Source organism: Vombatus ursinus, unplaced genomic scaffold (assembly GCF_900497805.2).
Source record: "Vombatus ursinus unplaced genomic scaffold, bare-nosed wombat genome assembly UNPS02014799.1, whole genome shotgun sequence".
Classification (NCBI taxonomy): Eukaryota; Metazoa; Chordata; class Mammalia; order Diprotodontia; family Vombatidae; genus Vombatus; species Vombatus ursinus.
Window position 1 is genome coordinate 52,831,642 of NW_020954577.1, and position 22,294 is coordinate 52,853,935.

Below are 22,294 nucleotides of genomic sequence, written 5' to 3' on the forward strand. Positions count from 1 at the left end.
GCCCTTTGAACCCAAACAGCACAGTGTATCTATCTAGCCTAGCCTCTCTGATTTAAGGGGCCCTCACTGTTAAGCCCCTGATAAGACTCCATCAATATCGGTCACTAGGCTGGAGTTGGAGCACCTGGGTCCAAATCCTCTTCCTGTTACTTCCTGTGTGACTCTTAGCATGCCTCAATTTCCTCATCTGTAAAATGGTGGGAGTTGAATGAGATGGCATCTGAGGTGCCGCCCAATTCTAAATCTGTGATGCTCCCATTCAAGCCTGCAGATGGCTGGGGGGGATGGTGTTGGAACAGACCCCTTGCCTCCCAGATGCCATGTATGAGTGTTGGCCAACCCCACTGGCCACAGGGCCCCTGCTCTTGTTCCGGACCCCTTTATGCGCTGCTTGGGTAATGCAATGGGGGCTTCACTAAAAGCTCCTTCCCGGGCTTCTGCGTGAGGTCTGGGGAAAGAAAGAACAGAAGGATGGGCTTGCATGTTTGCATGAGGTTGTGAGGATGCCTACATGTGCTTGTGGTTAATTATGTCAAAGGAGAAATACATTGAATAGCTTAATTATGGATGAATTCAAAGAGGGTAATACGCATCTTTAACTCATTGTCACAGGAGTCCTCTTTGGGTTTGTCACTGCTGTGTGCTGAAAGAGCTTGTCAGTCAACAGCCTGACAGTCCAGGCCTCATCTGAGTATTCACAGTTTGATATAGATTCTGTAATGAAAGGTCCCATCCTATATTCTAATTCTTCCACTTTCCAAGATCTCAACTCATTAGGCAAGGAGCATATAAAATGGAGCTACTTGGACTCATTAATTTTCTTCTCTTTGATGAAGAATTACATATTCCAGGGATCATGATGGCCTGTGGTAACTGCACTTATTGGGTGATGAAGGCCTTTGTCTTTGGGTCTAATAGCCATCTCTTAAGCAAGGAGAACCATTATTACTCAAGGACCCCTAAGCCTGTGATTCATTCTTTAAATATAAAAGCTCTTTTCCCTCCTCATTTAAAAAAAATGACCTATTCACACCATTCTAAATGGGTTTCGTCAAAGTTTCTCACTGCTAATCAGAGAATTTGAAATAAACCAAAATTTGCGATGTTCTCACAACAGCCTTGTCCTTGTGTCTATCTTCATTCTATTGAAAGGGCTTGCTGGGTTAAATCATTCAGTTAGGAGACGGTGATGGACTTCCCCTCCCCAACTCCCCCCTTTAGGTGACATTTTCTTATATTAACTCTTTCTTCTCCATCAGAGGACCACCCCAGAAAAAAATGAGTGAACTAAGAGAGCCTTTGCACATTTTTCTCCATAAACTTAGTGAACCCCTGCCCACCTGACAACAAAGGGGCTCACATTAGAAAACAATCACAATCCGTAAATCATATCGGGTGGTACTGGCTTGTGTTGCACACTCACTAGTGGCCAGGCTCAGGCTGATCTCGGCAAGACAAAAATCCCTCCTCACATAGCTTCTCGACAGACAGTTGTTAAGAAAATGGCTTCTGTACAAAAAATCATGAAGTTTTCAGCATCCCTGGCCCCATCTTTCTTCTCCCACCTTGAGGCACCTAGTATTCTTCTGTTCACTAAATCCTCCTATTAAAACAGGAAGAAATCTGAAATTGGTCATTCACACTTATTACACAGGTCAGAAAAGAAGTCTAATGTCCCTCCCACCAGTGGCGAGGGTGAGGCTGGACAGCCCCTGTGGATGCTGCTGGTGCCGGTGCTGGTGCTTTCCTGGGAGTTTCTGGGAGCAGAGAGAGAAACAGGACCCCAGTTTATCCAAAGATGCCATACCCTAGAATAGTTTTTCCTGGCAGTTCCCTTCCTTCTAAAATTTGTCGCATTTTCCCATTTCATCTGAGCACATCAAAGCCCCCCACCTCAGACTTAGACCTTCCCCTTCCTGGGTCCCTAAGATTCCTTCCTTGATACAAGTCTCATTTTCTGATATTTTTGGCATTGTTTTTAGTTAATATTTAAAGAGATATTTCATGTCCTAGCTCCCCTTTTCTGACATCTTGGAATTCACCCCTATGTATCCTATATTATTTCTACTTCAGATAATGATGTTTCTGGCCAAAAAAAATAATTGGAATATGTTCACTTTGCTGATAGAGAAATTGCTACACAATATTGTCCTTGCTTAATCTAAAGTCAGACTGGTAACCTCAACTATGTGGGACACATGTGCCTTGCTTAATAAACTTCTATTGAAAGAATGAGAAGCCAGTTAATAATGGGAAACTAAGTAGAAAAAGGACTCCTGAAGAGGCAGTGACTGTCCTGAGGACCGTTCATTTTATAATTCTATAAAAGAGAACCTCAATTCAGCCTTTTCATTCTTTTTTTTTTTCTCACAGTTCTAACAAATGTGCTTTTATTGGGTTGTTGGGAAGGAACTGGGGAGGGGGTGGAGGCGCCCAAGCCGAGTGTGGAAGAGGGGAAAGCTCAGCAGACTTCTCGGCAGTCAGGAGACCTGAATTTGCATCCCCAGTTCTGACTTTGGAAGCTTAGTAGTTGTGTGATCAATGACAAGTCATTTTCTCACTCTCAACGTGTTTCTTCATCTATTAAAGGGAGATAGTAACATGGTCACTCCCAGCTTCGCCGGGTGATTGTAAGGGAAACGCTTTGTAAACCTTAAAGCACCAGAAAAAATGTGAATTATTACTATTAGTAGGAGGCCTCCCGACAGTATCAGGCAGTGGCAGGCAATGAGAGTGGAGATCTCTAAAAAGCAAAGAGAAAAATCCTTTGGTTTTCACTGCAAGTGGGGAGCCAGATTATCTAAGCAGAAATCCTGCGCTGGAGCCTCAGGGGTAACCAGCCAGAGACGGGGTGGAAGGCTCTTAAATATTCGCCCTCCTTCCACCCAGGGTACTGGTCCCCCCGTGAAACTTGATCTGGTAAGGTGAATTCAAAAGCTTTGTTAAAAACAGGGAATCTAGCTATGAAAAGAAGCCCAGTCATCTCACAGGATGCATTTGGAAGGAGCCCGGGTCTTGCGAAGGAGGGTTATACAATGAAGACTTTTATTGAACAGTTCCAACAAATGAAGAGTTATTTCTGTTCCATCTTTCAGCCTCATTTTCTATGTTCCCCTGCTGGGTGTTTCCTCTAAACCAGGACCATGTGCAAGCCATGGGATCATAAAACATCTGAAGACCTTTCTTTTCTAAAAATACTATTGCCTTGCCCCCCCCCCCTTTTCTTCCCTCAAAACAGTGACTTCAAGAAACATGTGATGTACAAATGTTTTGGTTTTTGTTTTTTTGTTTTTGGTTGTTCTGGTTCCCTTTCCCATACGCAAAAACTAGAGATGATAAAGCCTGTCAGATTCTCTGCTTAGTTAATGCAATCCCATGATAGCTAAAAGTGCAATATCTTTGCTGGCTGTGGCTTAGTGAAAAGAAGTAGTCTAGGAGTCAGGAAGCCCTGGGTTCCATTCATTCCATGTGCCTCTGACACATAACTGGCTGTGTGATTCTGGCCAAGTCATTAAACCTTGCACGCCCTGGGCCATGGCGGAAGACTAAGGAGCAGAGAAGGTGGTGCTAACCTGTGTTGGCAGAGGGAGCTTCCCCTTTGGAGTATTTCCTATAGCAGGGAAATCATAGATCTAGTTCCTATCATTTCCTTTGCCCAGATGCTCACCTTCTCCTTGCAAACAAATCATTTTCTGTCTCTACTTCAAAATTTTTTAAAAATTCAATTGAACAAACATCTATTAAACTGTTGCTATATGCCACTTGCTTCCTCCTTTTCAGACTAACCCCCAGATTTTGTCTTTCTTAAAGGTTACAGCTGTGTTCAGTAGTATGGACTACGTTCTGCCATTTGAGACTGTGAGATTCTTGGGGAACCATGTCCTTAATTTTCCCCATAACTTGCCTTCAGCCTCAGTCCAGTATTTTTCAGGCAATGGGGTAGAGGCAACATGGTGGAGGAGAAGCCCTGGCTCTGGAGTAGGGGAGAGTGAGGGTTGAATCTTAGCTCAGCTACTTACTGGGTCGTGGCTAAGTCCCTTGTGCTCTCAAAGCCTTCTGCTTCTCTTTGGTAAAATGAGGATAAGAAGACCTGGACCACTTCCCTCAAAGTGTTGCTGTGAGGATCAGTTGAAAGCACTTTGGCAAGTCAATAAACATACATAAAGCACTTACTATGCACCAGCATGGGGGATAGAAAGAAAGACAGGAGCTCACAATCTAAGGCTGCGTGAATGTCCATTACTGCCACTGAAATGAAAAAAACTTGTCCAAACACATTCTTTTACAGGCATAAATAGAAAATCATATAAATGTTTTTGAATTCAGTTTTTTGAACATCAAAAGAACATACAAGGACGTTGTCTTTTTTTTTTTTTTTTTTTTGGTGTAGAGGAGATGTGCATTGGACATAAGTATCACGGGAGCCATGAAGGGAGGTTCCGAGAGAGCCAAAAAACCTTCATATTCAATGTTAGTAGTGCTAGTAGATTTCTCTGCTCGGATACTGACAGCCCTAAACGCTATTTAAATTATAAATGGCTGAGGAAATAAGAATGGACTTCCAGCTGACTGATCATACGTGTTAGAGAAAAGGCCTCAAGGCAACAGCTTAGTGTATTGATTGTAAATTACCTTTCTTATCTTGTATAATTGGATAGACACACAACCCAAACACGATTTTTAAAAAATGGAATGAATTAAGCTTCATTTTCATTTATCCCACAAATACTCAAATTTCCACCTTCACCATTTCATTAACTCACTGTCAAATGTTACTTCTTCTTCTCTCTTTTTTCTGTTCTGTTCCTCATTGAAGATTCACCAGTGTTACATTGCATTTTTACATCTAAATGACACGCCTGGTTAACATTGTGTACTTAATCCAGTGGGCTTGGCTAAAGTTTGACAAACTTAAAAGAGTTAATTATGGCCGCTTCAGAAATTCAAGAGTTGTTGGTCAGGTATAATTTAAGGCAGGAAAGAAGGATTACTTCTAACTATATGGCTTTCTGTGGTAATATCTCCTGGAAAGAGAATATTATCACTGATAATTTGTAATAGCAGAACGTCTACCTTCAAAAACACTTTTCTTTGGATCTTTCTTTACACGAGTGTGTGCGCGCGTGAACAGTTACTTTGAGCTTTCCCTTTACATTGTAGAAGACAGGAAAAGGATTGAGGTTGGTAGGTTGAGGATAGAAGGGGATAAAGTAAAGTCTTTATGGAGAATTTTTGCCAAATTCCTACAGGTTTGATTCTTTTGAGTAAGGGCCCCTATTCTGGGGCTTTCCCGGGAGTTAGGTACAGAGGCTTTATAACAACTATGTTCTTTTTTCTCCGGGAATTTTAAAATTTTATTTCTGGATTTGTGGGCTATGTTCTGGACGGCCAGGAGCGCTAGAAGTAGGTTGAATAAATGGAACATTATTGTGTCTCTGCATAATGCCTAGAACACCGCCATTTATCACAACATCACATTGAAATTATTTGCTGATATGGGGGGAGGGCCAGGAGAGAAATTCAATTCACTAAGCCTTTATTAAGTTTCTTCTCTGTGACAGGCATTTTGCTGGGCAATAGGGACAGAAATGGACAATGAAACACTTCTTGGCTCAAGGAGCTTGCCTTCCCCAGCGCACGTACACTGATAAGTAAATGTGAGGTGTCGACAAAGTAAATACAAAATAGTTCAGACAGAGGAGACCACTCACAATGGGGGAAGGGCCTAATGCAGGAGGAGGTATTCAGCTGAGTGACAGATTCCAAGGGCTGGAGGTGACCCCAGAGCATTCCAGGCTTTGTGCAAAGTTGTAGAGTAGAGAGATGGAATTCTGCGTGTCCAAGGAAGAGCGGTAGCAGACCCAACTGCATGGAATGTGGAGTCTGTAAGGGGTAGTGACAGCAGCTCAGTCCAGGCTGGATCCAGACGGTGAAGGCCCTTTAATGTCCAATAGGTGAGGCTATATTTTACTCTAGATGCAACAATGACCCATTAATGCTTCTTGAGCAAGAGAAAAGTGGGTCTTTTCTTCCCAGAAGACCCTTTACTGTTTATTTCATCCCCATCCTTAGGTTTCATTAGGATTATCAACACAAACCTCAACACTGCATCCTTTAAAGTTGGATGGGATTTAACTTCGTCCAACAAGGGTTTATTAAGTGGGAAAAACTTGGAAGCAGTTTGATACCTGCCGTTAAAGGACAAAACTCAAAATCCGGGTGGATTTCTGGCATTTGCTACATAATTTCTCTATCTCCAACCTGCCTCTGATGAAGGAGTACAACGAAGGGACACAGGAGCTCCCCTTCTGATGGGTCATCACTCCTTAGTGTTTTTTTTTTCTTTCTTATTTTTATGCTTTAATAGAGATAGTTGAAAGACAGAATTGAGAGGGACCTTAATTTGTGTAAAATTGCTATATTCATTCTGATAACATTTAGAAAAAGGATACTCAATCTCAGTTCAGAAATGCAACTGATAGTGTCACGCTTCACACTTAAAGCAGCAATTAGAGTAAATTGGTCATTTAAACCGACATTTAAGCTGATTCCAACTTAATGGCAATCAATATTCAAATAAGCCAGGTGGGACAGCAGGAAATATTCATTCATATTCATTCATGAAACATTAATTAAATGCCTACTATGTGCAAAGCACTGGGCTGGGGAGAGATACAAAGTTTATTATTTTTTCTTTTGAACAAGACACAAAGTTTTGCACTTAGCACAGTGCCTGGTCAGACACAGTTAAGTGCTTGTTGACTAACAAAGTTTAGAAAAGACAGGCTGCCAACCTTGACAAGAGCTTTCGGTACGTGCAAAGAAGATTCGGACAGAATAACTGCAACACACAATACCATGTGGTTAATACGCTAAAGAATCACAGGACAAAGCATGCCGTAAAGGTTTCTGGCTGAGGCTATCGGGGAAGGCTGGTTGGGGTAGGGGGAGGCAGCGCAGCCATTCTGACTGAAAGAATGGGCAGGAAGGAATTCGTCAAGCGGAGAAGGGGAGGGAGGGCAGGCACCCTGGGCACACACAGGCTGTTTGGGGGACACGGAGGAGTCCAGTTGGGCTGAAATACAGACTGTGAATAACATAAGGCTGGGGACTAGGGCACTGGGGATTGGCCCTAAACTGTGGAGCAAAAGAACCCGAACCTGACTCAGTGGGCTGTATAGTACAGTTGTAGATTCACGAGCAAGGAAGGCCATCCTGGCACTGAGTGTTAACAAAAACCAAATGTAAAAATAAATCAACATGAGCTTAACCCGAGGCCTGACTGGACCCCAGAGACAGCAGCGCTGACTTCATGGAAATTCTACCGGCAGCTTGACTGGGGAGGAAAAGCCCTCATCTTGGGGAGTCCAGCTCCATGCTCAGAGCTTCCTCAGCTATAAAATGGGGATAATGTGCTTTGTAAACCTTAACCTGCTTCTCTAGTAATCACTGCCTGGAGGATCAGCTCCGATCTGGGCATGTCCAAAATCCTTCAGGTGACTAGGAAGACACCACAAGGTTATCGCGGTTGAGGGGTGCCAGGACAGCTTGTGAGGCCTCTACCAAACTCCTGGGGTTTCCCATCTCCCATTGTGATGGCAAGGAGTTTCAGACAGCTGGCTCCTAGGAGACCTCTCTGGGGTAGGCTGGCTCCAGGACTGCCTGCCTGAGGCTTAGTGGGGTGGGGAAGTGCATGGATCAGAAGCCCTGGTGCCCAGTCCTGGGCCTGGCAGCTACAAAATCCCTATGTGGCACTTCAAAAGGATGCCAAACTCAGTTGCTCTTTGCTGGTGAACACCATCATGCACACTATATTCACACAGAACATAGTTGCTAGGCAAAGTTTTTATTTCCACTAAAAAACCAGCCCAATCCAAAAGATACCAACGTACACAGCCATACCATCTCCAGTGCTGGCTGTGGAGCTCTCCAGGTTTAAAAAAGGAGGCATATGAGACTCCCACATTAGACAACTTAGGATGTATTTTATCAAGTGGTAATTGCAGGTCTTTGCCTTCAGTCCTTCACAGGATAAACGGTACAATAGCCCACTCCTCCTGGGCTGAGGACAAAGAGGAGACTCAAATGTGTTCAACAATTCTGCACAGAAGGCTCCCAAGCAGAACCGGAGAAGCCTGGGCCCATTATACACTCGCCATGAGCTCATGGGGCAGGTCACAGCTTCCATTTCTCCCACTATTCATTTATCAGATGGGGATGTTCTTCAGAAGACACAGAGAACAATTAGGATTACAGCAATCACTCTGCTATCAAGATGTAAGTCATCATACAAATGCTGAAAGTCATTCAATTGGCAAAGCCTAGGATTGAAAGTTTTGGGGTTTTTTTTGCAAAATCAAAAGGGATACAAACTTGGGAGAAGGAAAAAATGCCTACTGTTGCCTAGGAATAAAAACTTCTCAGGTTCTATTTTAAACATGCACTTCACACACGTCCCCTTTACCTTGAAGGAAAGTTCTAGGCCTGTTACATTCATTTTGTAAGCTGGCTATCACGTTCTCTTTTGGCTGGAGACCAGGATGCAGCCTCTGAAAGTTCCAGTGCCAAGAGGTGAATGTGTGTGGTTGGGGCCAGGACAAAGCCACCCGGTATCCCGCTAACACTCAGTCAGTCGTCCCATTCACAATGACATTAAGAGAAGCCCCCAGCTCCTAATGGTGATGTGCTGTGATTCTAACTGCCTGGCCTAGGACACGAAAACATAACCAAGGAAAATAAAATACTTCAAAGCCAAAAAAATTCTGTGCGAAGACTGGACATCTTAGTTAACATCACACGTGCCCACTGATCAAATGACCACTGAAAAAGCATGCTCTCTTGTATTGAAAAAGGGTCCTGTTAGATGCTCAGAAGCCCTTCTGGGGGTGGCTTGAGAGGAACCTTTCCTAACGTAAATTTCTTTGCTACAAACTGTTTGAGTTCTTCGGCAGTCAGTTCGTTTTTGGGTGTGAATAAGTGCTCGGCCGAGGCTGTGTCACTGCCCCTGGATGATGGGAGGGTGGACGAGGCACCGCTCTGCCCAAAGCCACCGGCAGACAGTCCAAACGGCGTGGCCCCGGAGCCGGAGCCCGAGGGGCCAAAGGCAGGGCTGCCAGAGGCACCTGCTGTGCCTACTGGAGAGGAAGCAGGAAATCCTGAAAACCCAGCTGATCCAAAGTTAAAAACTTCCAGGCTTTTAAATGAAAAAGATGCTGCCGAGACGGCTGCCGCCTCCCCAAATCCAAAGGAAGTGGGAGCAGAGGTGGTCAGAGTCGAATTAGAAGAAGATGAAGCTGTCAGTGCCGGAGCGGTCGGCATCACTGCAGCCCCAAACACTGACGTGCTGCTGCTAGAAGGGGCAGCACCAAAGGCCGAAGTGGGCTTAAAACTAAAATTCTGAGCGCCGCTACTGCTGCTACTGTTCACTGGGAAACCTGCAATGACAGAAAAAAGAAAAGAAACCTGCTAAGTCCAGAAAATCTGCGGGCCTCCTTGGCTCTCTTCCCGGCTTTCATTTTGGGGAGAGGACCTGACCCTCTGGGGGTCCCGAGGCCAACATTTCCTGAGGGTCACTGGGGGGGCACTTCAACAACTCCAGACTCTGCTTTCTCAGAGAGAACACTGGGATGCTCCCCACCCCCCAGCATTGAAATGATTAAAGTGCTTTGGGAAATCTTAAAGCACCACAGCAGTGGGAGTAATTAGGAGGAAGGGAAAGAGCAGACAAAGGGCTGGGAAGGGGAGAGAGAACAAAGTCCCTTTAAACTGTTAATTAGGTCCAGTGCCACGGCTGGGCATCTTCGCTAGGGAAGGAAGCTCAGCCCGAACAATTCCCAAGGCAGGGGATCTGACCACACCTTGCATGCCTGTGTCCCCAGCTCTGAGCCAGGCTGCGGGTGGGCTTAGGAGCAACAAGGACCACGATCTCATCCCAACACAGACCCACTTGCCACAAAGATGAGGCAAGGGGATGGAGGGGAGACGGGATGCAGAAGATGCGGGGCCTCCCAACCTAAATTGGTCTCACTCCACTTTAAAAAAAAGTATCCCCCCCCCCAAAAAAAAACCGCCAGAGAACAAAACAAACAATAACATTTCCTAAGTTATGTAAACAATTACGCAGAGAGCTGTTGACTGAGCAGTGGGCTTAGGCATCAGTCCACTTCCCTTTATCTGGCTCCTGTAAATAAATACCTAGCACACCTGCTGGGCCATCGGCCACCACTTTTATTACAACTGGCTCCCTGAAGCTCTCTTCCCCAGGAACCCTTACACTTTCTTCACCTCCCCAGCCCACTGACGGAAGCCTGTCACCTGCTGGGGCTGCGTCCCTTCTGTTATCATTCTAACAGACACATCTGGTCCTCTCCCCCAGGGGACCTGCGGGGGCAGCTTTGAACTTTCTGAGGTCAACAGAGTCAGTGTGAGGGGCAGGAGAAAGTATTTTCCTTGCATAAACCCCCCTGCACATGGGAGTTTGCTAGTGCAGCCATTTCAGGAAGATCAGAATCCATCTTTCCCTACACACGGCATTTCAACTCAAACACTTTGGGGGCTTCAGCTCATGTGGGTCTGATCAAATCAGTTCCAAGAGCTGTGGCAACCCCAAACTCTGCTTTCTCAATCACTCCTCCGCTTGTTTGTAAGGCCGGAGCCTGTCAAATCCTATAAACGTTCTTCAGAACGAAGGAGAGGTCTAGTCTGTTGTTCCCTTCATGGCTGTCCGTTGAGCTTGGTGTCTAATGGAGCCAGGATAAAGGGGAGTGGCCTTTGTAAGCTGGGTCTGAAACCATGATGCTAAAACTTCCAACTGCCCTGGAGAGAGGACTTTAAACTTAGGCAGGCGCTTTCCACACGTTACACTGTGTGAGCCTCACCCCAGCCCTGTGAGGAAGGAACCACAGGCAGGATTATCCCCATTTCACAGATGAAGAAATGGAGGCAGACAGGGAGAGCGCCTTGGGCCATGGCATTGTGGTCTCCAAGTCGACCATTCCACTCACTCTGCCACGTTCTCTCCTCAGTGTGAGACATGATGACAAACCTAAGCAGACCCCTCAGGAACTTACCTGTTGAATCAAATGCGGAGGTTTGCTGACTATGCAATCCAAAGGTGGGAGCCACTTGACCCCCTTCGTTCTTCAGTTTAGAAAGCTTAAAGAACAAATGCAAATACAATTTTCAATTGTTCATTTTGAGAAAGACTTTTCCCATGCAACTGCCTAGACAAGACCCCTTCACTTCACTTAAATTCAAATAGAAAAGGGCACATTTCAGTGTCTGCTTCAGACTGAACTACAAATGCACAGACATAATCAGGCACCTCAGGGGCTACGTTATAAACTACTGAGTCATGATTAAAATCCATTTAATTACCAAAAAAAAAAAAAAAAAAACCAAACTCACAGGTTTCATGAGAGGCTAAGTCCAGAAAATCCAAAAAATGGTCTGGCGGACAGACAGCTAGCCTTTGTACCAAAAAGGTCTGAGTTCAAGGCCAGCCTTGGACAGGGGAGGTGGGGGGTGGCCGAGGGAACCTGGACAAGTGGCCCAACCTGAAGCTTCCGGTCTCTTCTTCTTTTGTTACAAAGTTTTCCTTTGGGCCTGTTAATTAGGCTCTGCTTCTTGGTAGAAGAGTTCCTTCCATATTTCTCAGTATCCTTCTTACTATTTTTTTTAACAGTATCATTACATTAATATACCATAATTTATTCAATCACATAATTTCTCCTCTATTAAGATGGTTTTAAAGAAAAAAAAATATGAATGACAGGCTGATAGGTCCTATACAGTCTATATTAAGTGTTATTACAGACAAATGGGTCAATTTGGAACCCTCTTCTACTAATCAGAATCATTTTTTCTTGATTTTGATAAATGACCAAGAATACATGCATTATCAAGCGCGTTCAGTTATAATAGTCGACTGCCATTACAATGAATAGATACTTATAGCTAACCATTTTAAAAACCAATTTCTATACTTCTGAAGTACTGAACTTGAAATACTTGGAATTAATCTAACTTGTTCCAATTCTCAAAAAGTTTAACTAACATTAAAACTGAAAACTTAAGTTTCCTAAGTATTCTTAGGAAAGAAAAAGAGAGAGAGAGAAAGAAAAGATGGATATCTATGAAGCACTCATTGTGTCAAATACTGTGCCAAGCACTGAAGATACAAATATAACAGACAATACGATTATTCTCTAAGATGAGACTAAAAGTTCTGAACCACCAACTTTAAACTCAGAGTGCCTGTCTCAAAAACAAAACAAAAACCCTTTTTTGGACAACATTCATGTAATAATTCCTAATATGCACACTGTTTAGAGGGAAATCCATTCCCCAGCAAGAGAATAAGCCTTCTTCTTCCAAGGGCTGAGCCCCGGGCCTCACCAGTGCTCCTCTGGTTGCTGCACTGATGTTCTTCAGCTCAAGCAGCCTGCTCTTCCACAGATTCACTAATTGCTGGATAGAACTTAACTGAAATGAACACAACGGATAAACATGCTTGTCACTATTGAATAGTTTAGGGATATTTTAAATGCTAAACATTAACAAAGGCAAAATCTCTCTGTTATTTAAAGTACTGTTCGTGTCAAGCCCATTAGGTATAACTTTCTCCAATTACAAAGCTAAACAAAATCGGATCTGCCACTGCAGCTCTGAAAGGGGTTATAAAAAGCATTTTTGGCCCACCCACAAATGTGCATTGACCCTGCACAGATGTACCCATCCTCTTCACCCCTCCCTGTGCTAACAGGCAACAGAAGACAGAAACAAAGTTCATAAAATTTTTAAGGTTACTAAATCTCTCAAGGCCCAGCCTTATTTCTTTGAGGTCTTGGACACATCAGGACGTGTTCATTTGCATAACATATAGAAAGGGCTTCAAGATTTACATCAGTGGGTTTTCTAAGTAATCTAATGATGTTCCAAATTAATAAAGCCATGGTTACCATAATTTTATGTAACTGGTTCATCTAAAAAAGTTTTGTAAGTAAAAGTTAATAAATAAATCAAACTATCCCCAAGAGAAAAAAAAAGATAACTAAAATTCATCAACTTTACAAACAAGCAATAATGAACAGAGGAAATAGTCAGATGCCTGGTCACGATGTCTGAATATAAAGTGAACAGGAAATACACTTACATAGCTTTGTAAGGTGTTGCTGGTTATACAGTTGGAATATTCAAGTCTTAACTCTTCTGGTGAAATATCTGTAAAACCTGCAAGGCGAAATCAATTGGAATCTCAAAAGGGAGAGGATCTGAGTAGAACAATAGGAATTTCTAACAGAGCTAGCCCCCCAAAAGATCTCATTAGTTACTAATCAACTTGAACAGAGGTATAAAAAAGTTGGCAATACAAGGCAATGTTTGTTAAGTATGCTGAACATGCAGGCCCTGTGGCAGATGGAGGACCAGAGAACAAACTGAAAAGGCCTCAGCCTCAAGGAGCTTCTATTAGAAAACCAGGATGGACGATGGTCTGCCCTGGAGAGCGTCCTGCCATCTGCGCAGGAAAATGAGAGAGTGCTGGGTGCAGTGTTGGGAAACCCCGGCTTGAATCCTGGCTTGCACACTTGGTTTCCTGGACCCTCAGTTGGGTGGGGTTTTTTATCAGTAAAATGAAAAGGAAGGATTATGAGATTTCTAAGGTCTCTTTCATGAACCTTCCAGATCATTTAATCCAATCTTCACATTTGTCATGACTTCTTGAAGGAGGAGCAGCCTGGAGAGCAGGTGGGAGCTAGTTAAGACTTGCCTAGGAGGCTATGGGGGGAGCGGCATTAATGAGAAAATCCCTGAAATGTCCGTCTGCCCATAGGATCTCTGCGGGGTGGGGAGGTGAGGGGAGCAGACAGAGGGGAGAAAGTCAGGCAGGAACAAAGGGCCAGGTCAGCAGGAACGAGGTAGTGACCAGCACAGGGGGATGGGGGGATGGGGGGATGGGGGACGCTTCTCGCACTACTGGCCCCGGGCTGGTCTCCCATCCCCATTCTCATCTCTTAGCACAGTTCTGATGCAGTTCTTTCCCTAATCTCCCAGCTCTGCTCCCTGAAGGCGGCTCACTGCCCTTTCGATGTTATTAACGGTGTGCCTACAAAGCCCAACAGGAGACCCCAATAGCAAATCAAAGAATGCAATTGTATAATTCAGATCTTTTCAGCTGATCCTGGTTCTTTAAGCCGACTCCAGGGAGCTGAGCCTAGCTCTTCATTCCCTCCAGCCAAATGATCGAGACATTAAATTGTAGATCTGCTGCTCATAGTGAAGCTGGCAAGTCTACTAGGTTGTAGACTAACAGATACAGGGCTAGAAAGGCCCTTAATGCCAGTCTAGTGTGACCTCCTCATTTTATAGATGAGAAAAATGAGCCCCCAAAAGGGCCTTGTGCCTTGCTAAAAGTCACATGCGCAGAATTTGAACCCAGGGCCTCTGACTCCAAGCCATAACCCTTTTCTCTGTACTCTGCTGCCAACCTGGAGCTCTGGGTGTGGCATTTCTCAGTTTGTGCTCTCTGCCCACCAGCCCAAGAAGTCTTGTCTTTGCTTCCTAAATGAGAAAGACCCTTTGCTAGCTAGTCTCCCCCTAAACATATTTTTCCTTCTGCTAATGCAGTTCCCCTAAGAATCCCTATTTCAATGGTAGAGTGGTCTGAATAGGCATTTACCAAATGCCTGCTCTGTGCCAGGCATTGCATTAAGCAATGGGGATACAAAGGCAAAAGACAAAAGCGCCTGCCCTCAAAGGGCTCCCGGCCTAATGGGGAGACTCAACACGCAAACAGCTACCAAGAAACCAGACAGACCCAGGATACACCAGGGAGTCAACACAGGAGGCTTCTGCACGTAAGGGTTCTGACCTGCATGGAGGCTGGACCAGAGTCAGGAGAGAGGGGGCAGGGAGGTCAAGCCAAAAGCCATGAGGGCCCACACCAAGCTAGCGGCAGAGTCAGAGAAGGGGGCATCGACAGGAAATGCCAACAGACCGGACACAGTAAGTGCTTAATAAATGTTTCTTCTTTCACTCATGCCTGATCTCCCCAGGATAGAGTTTATTAGGATTCACGGTCAACATGTGAAATATCTTTTGGCTCGTGGCACATGAGAGCAGAACCCTCTGCAAGGAGAGGACGTGGTCCAATTGTCCATAATGTAGATGAGCAGACGGTGGTCAGGCAAGAGACTAAGTGGACATATGAGTCAAGGACAGGAAGAGGGTGGCGTTAGCGGATGGTGGGAAGGTAGGACCTGTCCCTAGATGATCTTTGTCAAGTGCTTAGCACAGTCCCTGGCACACAGTAGGTGCTTAATACTTGTTCCCTTCCCCCTTACAGACCGACTGACAGTGGAACAGGTCTTCTTAACCTGCAGTTCACATATTTTTAAAAATTCACATTGTGATATTATCTGCATTTCAATACAATTGGTTTCTTCTGTAAAACTATTTTATATATTCAAAATCCTGACTCTGAGATGAGTCCAGAACACAAACAAGGAGAGGTTGGGAAGGGAGGAGGGAGCTGTTTTCTACTCCTGGTGTGTGAGTCTTTGGGAGGGAAAGGAATAGCTTTCCCCATTTAACTGGGGCAAGTTTAGGAGAACTCGTAGAGAAAGCAGAGCTTACTAGGAGGCCAAATGAGGACGGCCAAGCTCAAAAGAGATGAGGGGAGGGGTTGTGCTCGAGGCTGTTATTGTGGATAACAAGGATGAAAGCACAAGGTTAGGAGACAGGCTGGGGGAGAGATTAGTACCGGGGAGACTTTAGTCATGAACCAGTCCCAAAGAGATGCAGGATCCACATGCTAGGAAAAACAACCCAGGAGGTGGAGCCTTTGAGGGAGAGGCTCCCCACAACCTCAGGGGCCACCGAGGTTGTGAAATGGAGGGCAGACCAGGGCCCTTCCAGCTCCTTGGCAGCAGGGAACAAGGCAAGCGTAGCTGCTGACAGGTCTGCCCTAAAAAAGGGGCCCCGCCTCCAGGACACGCACAGAACCTGGCAAACTCATCCCTCCATAGCCCTGAGCGTCTCACTCCCTTGATCCTGCCTCCCTGCCTCGCTTACCCCGCCTCGGACTTGTCCTGCTTCTGTTCTTACTTGCCTAAGCCCATGGATTGCCTTGGCATGAGCTTCAGGCCTCCTGCTTCGGATGACCCCGCTGGGGCCATGAGGGGCCAACCAGGAGACTTCCCCGGAGAGGGGAGAGCCTCGAGGTGTTACCCTTTGTCTGTCTGAGGCCAGATGGCAGGCAGGCCACCAGCTTCCTAGGCCTAGACTAGGGACTGCAGGGCTGCTTCCTGGGTGCAGGGCCTGGTGAGAACAAGGTCTTCAGGAGCTGGGATGGGGCCCAGTCTTTTTTGATTCTCTCATACTTGGAGGTTTGTAGTCATTAGCACTCTGAGACCCCAGACAAGTGATGGCAACAGCAGAGGCAGCACGGGCCCCAGGTCCCACCTAGCCCACAAGGGGCCACCAAGCACCTTTCCTATCTCCAGGGAGGAGCCAGCTTACCTCCCTTGTTCTTCAAGAGAAGCCACAAAGGCAGTCAAGGCAGCACTCGAGGGCGAAGCGCACTGGAGGGAGCTATCGACTGCACTCACCCGACGGAAGGACCTTTGGCTTGGGACTGAAACGTACCCTCCCCGACACATCAGGGAGTTGGCACAGAGACGGACACAGGGAACTTCCAAATGAGGAAACTCCCTCTCCCAACAGCAAAACTGTCAGAAGCGATCTACAATGTGCACACGTATGGAGAATTCCTGTATTACCTGATATATTTGGCTTTTCTTTCATTGGTGAATAAACAGAGAACGTCCACTGCCCTGAAGACTCCCACACCTCCATGTCTTTTGCTATTCCTTCACTGAGGGGGGAGAAAGCAATAAAACAGACTTCAGAATGCTACACTTCAAAAAAAAACTACTTTGAGAATTACAAGTCCATCTTTAACGACTTCAAACACTGACAAATGGCAATCTATTTAAACACATGTATATATTTTCCAATTTATCTTGCTCTTTAATCTGAATAGTGCTCTTTAAAACACAAAGAAATAAATGTCTTTAGGTGGCTGAGCTGCGACAAGGTCCTCCCTTGTCTTGGGGAAGGTCTGCAGACTGCACCCATCTCCTAGGACTGATGGAAACACTCAGCCTTCAGAGAAAACAGGAGACCTGCTATAGCACAAAAGACCGCAGGAGAGAAATTTTCTGACCTTAACAACACGTGCATTGACAAAAACAGTAACACACATCTTTCACTCGGTCCCCTGCAGGTCACACTTTCAGCAGCTGCTGCCTCCCTAGCCTGTCCCCATTCTGGCCGTGCTCGGACCTCATGGCTATTGTGATCAACAATGCGCAGAACACCCTCCTGATTTCAGACAGGAAATTATTATTCAACAGGCAGGGCACGGAGTGTTTGGGCTAATCAAGACATTCTAGTTACCATATATTCACTATACATCGATGAAATACATTTCAAAAGAATTACAATGTAACAAAAGAAGCAATCCTGAACTTCTCTTTCCCCACGAATTTAGCTACTGTGCCTCAGTTACTGTCAAGAACACTATTACACTGGGAAAATGTTAATGCAATAGTTCACAGAAATGGGAAAAAATTAAAGCTAAGTAACAGGTTACTGTACTGAATTTTGGATTTTATTCACACCTAACAAAGTGTGAAAAGGGGTTATTTTTCAATTATACACTGGGCTCAAAATGACCACTAGAAGGCTGCTGGGGCTGGTTACTAGGCTTTCTGGTTGGGTTCTAGAGAGGAAAAGAGGCTGTAAGAAAACAGCTGGCTTGTTTAAGCCCCTCAATGGGGTGGGATGCTAGTCTGAAGGAAGTCAGCTCCTAAATCCCAGCATCAGTGAGCAACTTCAAAGCCATTTCATCACTGATCACATAAAATTCTGCTCCTCAAAAATGTCTTCAATCTATTTCACAGGAAAGAAGCAAGTTATGCATTTCATTACTTTGAATAGGACTGAAAAACAAGCAACAAAGGAAGTGATCACAGGTCCAGAAGTCTAAAATAGTACTTTTCAGTTTCTTAACACACTGAAGCACATATGCAAGTAATTATAAATTTTAACAGTAGTATCTATAAAAATAAACATAACTAGGTTCAAGCATGGGGACAGAGCACTGGGTCTGGAGTCAGGAGGACCTGAGTTCAAATCCAGCTTCCGATACTTCCTAGCTGTGTGGCCCTGGGCAAGTTACTTTACTGTTTGCCTCAGTTTCCTCATCTGTCAAATGAGCAGGAGAAGGAAATGACAAACACTCTGATATCTTTGTCGAAAAAACTCCAAATGGGGGTCATAGAGAGTTGGACACAACTGACCACCACCACCAAAAGTTTCAACCATCAATGACGCTTTAAAAATAAAGCACTGTGGGGTATGGGAAGCACTTGAGTCAAATGCTCAGAGACTAAGTCTGAAGCCCTGGGTTCTGGTGTGGCCTCAGGCAAACTGTAGTCCCCCCACTGAGACTGACTAAGGTTGTGCTAGAGGTCAAGTCAGAGTCCATGTGAAAGCTGTGCATGAGACAGCAAGCACTGCAGAGACATGAGCTATCATTACACAAATGTAAAGAAAGGATTATCACTATGAACAGTCAATTTCCCAAAGCCACTTACATCAGTTTATCCTCGTCATCTTTCTGCCCATCCACTTGGTTAGAGCTCAGTGTAGAGAATCTATTCTGAGAAAACCCCACATTTCTGCTTCCACTACTTGATGCCCCTGAGTCAAAGGACCCAAAGGATGTCTTCCCTGGATCTCTGCTGCCCCCCCAAGCTGTGGATTTGGAGAAATTAGATGGCTGGATGACATTAGAATATCTCTGAGAACTGTTGCTCCATCCCCCTCTGCTACAACCTAAAATAAAAAATAAAACCTGAATATTACTTTATTGGTCATTCCTTTTTATTAAAAGAATCTTTACATTCCTTACATAAACAGAACTACACACTGTGTTTTATCTAATTGCATCTTTAAGAACATTAGAGAATATGGAAGGATTCAACAAGCATAACATTTCCAGTTTAGTTTTAAAAATGACAGTGGCAAATTTTATCATTTGCAGAATCAATGATGGTATAACTGATTTAAGCATAATATCAATTAAGCAAATAATAGCAAAACTCCATTTTTATTAAACAGAATTGAAAGTACTATATTTTCACAGTAAAATAACACATTATTAAGGCTGGGCTGACATACACCTAACAATTTAAAAACTGTTCCCCAGAGAAGCGTGCATAGTCCACAGCTAAAACTAAAAAGCAACCAGTTTCTTACATTAGTGTCCTAGGCAGGGGATGCCTCCGCCCCTAAACGTGATGTGCTTGAGTCTTTTAACTTTTAATATAGGGACAATGACATTTTTTCCCTGCTGGTTTTCAGAGAAATTATAGGTATAAATTAGTGTTAGTAGAGTACTTCAAATCCTTCCAATATCAGCAACTGTTAATTGTTAATGTTAAGGTATAGTTACTATAAACCAATAGTTGACTCTCAGAGACAAGATGGATGATCACGACCCGTGGACTGCAATTTTTCCTTGGTACTGTCCATACGGTATTTTTTTTTTCTCATTAGTTCACTCATCTCATTTATACCAAAATTCCCTAGCTGAGGCTGAAGAATCTGCAGGTAAGAGTCATTCTTTTTCCCTGACTGAATTCCTAGAGATCAGATTTTTTTTTTTTAAGAAATGAAGTGATGGTGGAAAAACTCAACCACTAAATTTCATACCTTAACTCTAAACAACTTATTAAAGAGCAAAGGAAAAGGGGTTGCTGGAAGGCATCTCCCAATAGAGTTGAAGGGAAATTTTTCTTTTTCTTTCACTTCCAATCCTCTGGGATGACAAAAAGCCTCTAAAAGGCTCTCTCCCCTGACGTGGACAATTGTGCACCCTTTACACACTACTCTTGGCTCTCTACCCGACGGTGGTCTGGGACGCAAACATCTTGTGCATCTTCAGCCCAAGGTTTCTCTACATCCTTTCTCATGGACTCATCCTGATGGGGGGGGGGGCAGGTCCCCTCCCCCAGCTGCCACAATCTTCGGCCCGGCTGCGGGGCTGGGGGAGGGGTTAAGCCTCATCCGGCTCCCCCAGGGGCACAAGGGGGGGGCCTTCTGGCCTTGGGATCATGTGACCCTCCTTAACTTCTGTGAAATGGGAACGATCACGGCGCCCACCTCGCCAGGCTGACTTACGGAGGGCCCTTACGTCACCCAGTTCCCATCGGGCAGGGGAGGAAACTGAGGCCCGGGCAAGTCACGTGACTTCGCCGCGGGCTGCGGGGGATTCCCTTCTCACTACACGACGGGCGGGGTCTAGGGAGCATGAATTAGGCGCCTCCTGTGTGCCGGGAAATGCTTGACACGGGCAGGGGCCGCCTCCGGGCCTTCCCCCCGCCCCCTCGGCCCGGCTCGGCGCCCAGCACACAGCAGGGGCTTCGTAAACGCCGGCCCGAGGCCCGCGGGCCTGCCCTGGGACCCGGCCGGGGTCCCCGGGGTCACCGTACCGGAGGGCGCCGCCGGGTACTGCTGCGGGGGAGGAGGCCGCCCCCCGCCGCCGTCGCCCCAGCCGTGCGGGTGCTCGTTCCAGCAGCGCTCCCCGAAGCGGCAGCGGCCTTGCAGGAAGAAGTGGCAGATGGTCATGGCGGCGGCGAGGCCTGCGGCTCGGTGCGCCCGCTGCGGCCTCGCGGGCCTCCCGGGCCTCCCGCTACTCCTCCTACTCCGGGGCCGCGAGGAGCGCGGCCTCAGCGAGCGTCATCTTCCTGCGCCCGCACGCGCGCGGCCGGAGGCGGTGCTTAGCTCCGCACACCCAATAGGAGGCGAGCCCCGGGCGGCGCAGCGATGACGTCACTGAACGCGTCGCCTCCATGCTGGACTCCCGAAGTGGACCGTTAACCCGGAGGCCTTTGCCTCAGAGAACGCATGCGCGGCTAACGGCCGCGCGCGGCCACGAGACTCATGCTCAATTAGAGGCGCGCTCCCGTGCGGTCCTACAGCTTGTGAGCCCGCATTCCACACTATGCAGCCCACTCCTCCACCTCCTGCACCGCCCATTGTACAGAGTAGTAAAACCGAGGCCCCCACAGCAGGGACCTTCTGAAGCCCAGCGTTTCAAATCCCCTCCTTTTACAGAAAGGGAAAATGAGGCCCGGGAGGGTCATGCTCCCCGTACAAGGTCATCCCTCCTCTGGAGATTTTAAAGAATTTAGTTTGGATGAAGAAAGTTCAGAATTTCAGTCATAGTCAAGTCGGGATTCTGGGCAGACGTGGGGTCCCTGACCCCTGACTTCATTTCCTGGAACAATTTGACTAAGGAGACCTCAGATGGCAAGATGGCGCCTACTCCCCCTAGGCCACACTAAGGCTTTATTGGCCCCACACTGCTGTCTGTAGGGGACAATGGAGAAGGCCGCTTGAGGGGGTCAAAGGGACCCCAGACTTTGTCAATGGTTGGGCACGTTGGTCCCCCTACCATGGGGGGCTGGACTGGACGCATCCCTCCCAGCCCTGGTCCGTCACCCTGCACCCATCTCATGGTTCTGCTCAAGGCCTAGCTTCAACTAAAGGGCCCAGGGTCAGGCTGTTGGCTCAGCAGGCCCGGGAGGTGTTCATATTATCCTCAATTCCCACATGAGGAAACCAGAATGCTCGATGGGAGTTAATCACCGTAAAACACTGAACTCCAGCGCTCCTTCAGTCAGACTGAACCTCAGAGTTCACCCATCCCACAATGAGGGAGGGAGAGCTTCATAAAGCACCGATTTCGTCCTCAGGCCTTTTCCCTACACTTATTAGCTATACAATTCCCAGGAAAATCACTTCTCCAGGCTTAGTTTCATGATCTATAAAACAGAGATATGATTTGCAATTCGCATCACACAAGATGCTTGTGAAGAAATAGCTTTTGTAAAATTTCAAATGCTATCATGAATGTACATTGTAAGTTTGCTTACAAACTGGCAAATGAGGCTGTCTGAGGAGGTTTACTTCCCTCTTCCTCCTTTTCCCAGTCTGTCCAGGTCTAGAAGTTGTGTTGGTAAAAAGCATGAGGCCCAAATTCCAAAGATAAATCTGATATGCAGTTCCTACCGATTAAACAACCCACGTCAAGGGAATATTTTAATACCCCAGATCATTAATGACCGTGAAAAAACAGCATTATTTTTCACTTCTTATCAGAACCATATTTTATGGCTCAAATTTTTTTCACCAAGCCGTTTCAAGTTGGGTTCATGACAGTTAC

At 45.8% G+C, this 22,294-nt stretch overlaps 1 protein-coding gene across 1 annotated transcript; it reads right to left on the reverse strand.

Annotated features, from left to right (window-relative positions):
• Positions 1 to 7,827: 7,827 nt before the first annotated feature.
• On the reverse strand, positions 7,828 to 20,700 carry LOC114050638 (nucleoporin-like protein 2). The gene is made up of 7 exons (XM_027872473.1): positions 20,559 to 20,700; positions 18,660 to 18,900; positions 16,779 to 16,873; positions 13,154 to 13,230; positions 12,397 to 12,483; positions 11,070 to 11,154; positions 7,828 to 9,434 (listed from the first exon to the last, which is right to left on the reverse strand). Exons 1-7 carry the CDS (start codon positions 20,692 to 20,694, stop codon positions 8,860 to 8,862), a joined length of 1,296 nt encoding a protein of 431 aa, XP_027728274.1. The 5' UTR covers positions 20,695 to 20,700; the 3' UTR covers positions 7,828 to 8,859.
• Between the last annotated feature and the right edge of the window lie 1,594 nt (positions 20,701 to 22,294).

What these genes read in the sequence shown, in the direction of transcription:
- LOC114050638 (XM_027872473.1), bottom strand. Translation starts at nt 20,694, where the DNA reads ATGACCATCTGCCACTTCTTCCTGCAAGGCCGCTGCCGCTTCGGGGAG. An exon ending in GATGACGAGGATAAACTGAT is followed by an intron (nt 16,874 to 18,659) that starts GTAAGTGGCTTT and finishes CTCCCCCCTCAG; the next exon opens with TGAAGGAATAGCAAAAGACA. An exon ending in GCAACACCTTACAAAGCTAT is followed by an intron (nt 12,484 to 13,153) that starts GTAAGTGTATTT and finishes TGTTCATTTCAG; the next exon opens with TTAAGTTCTATCCAGCAATT.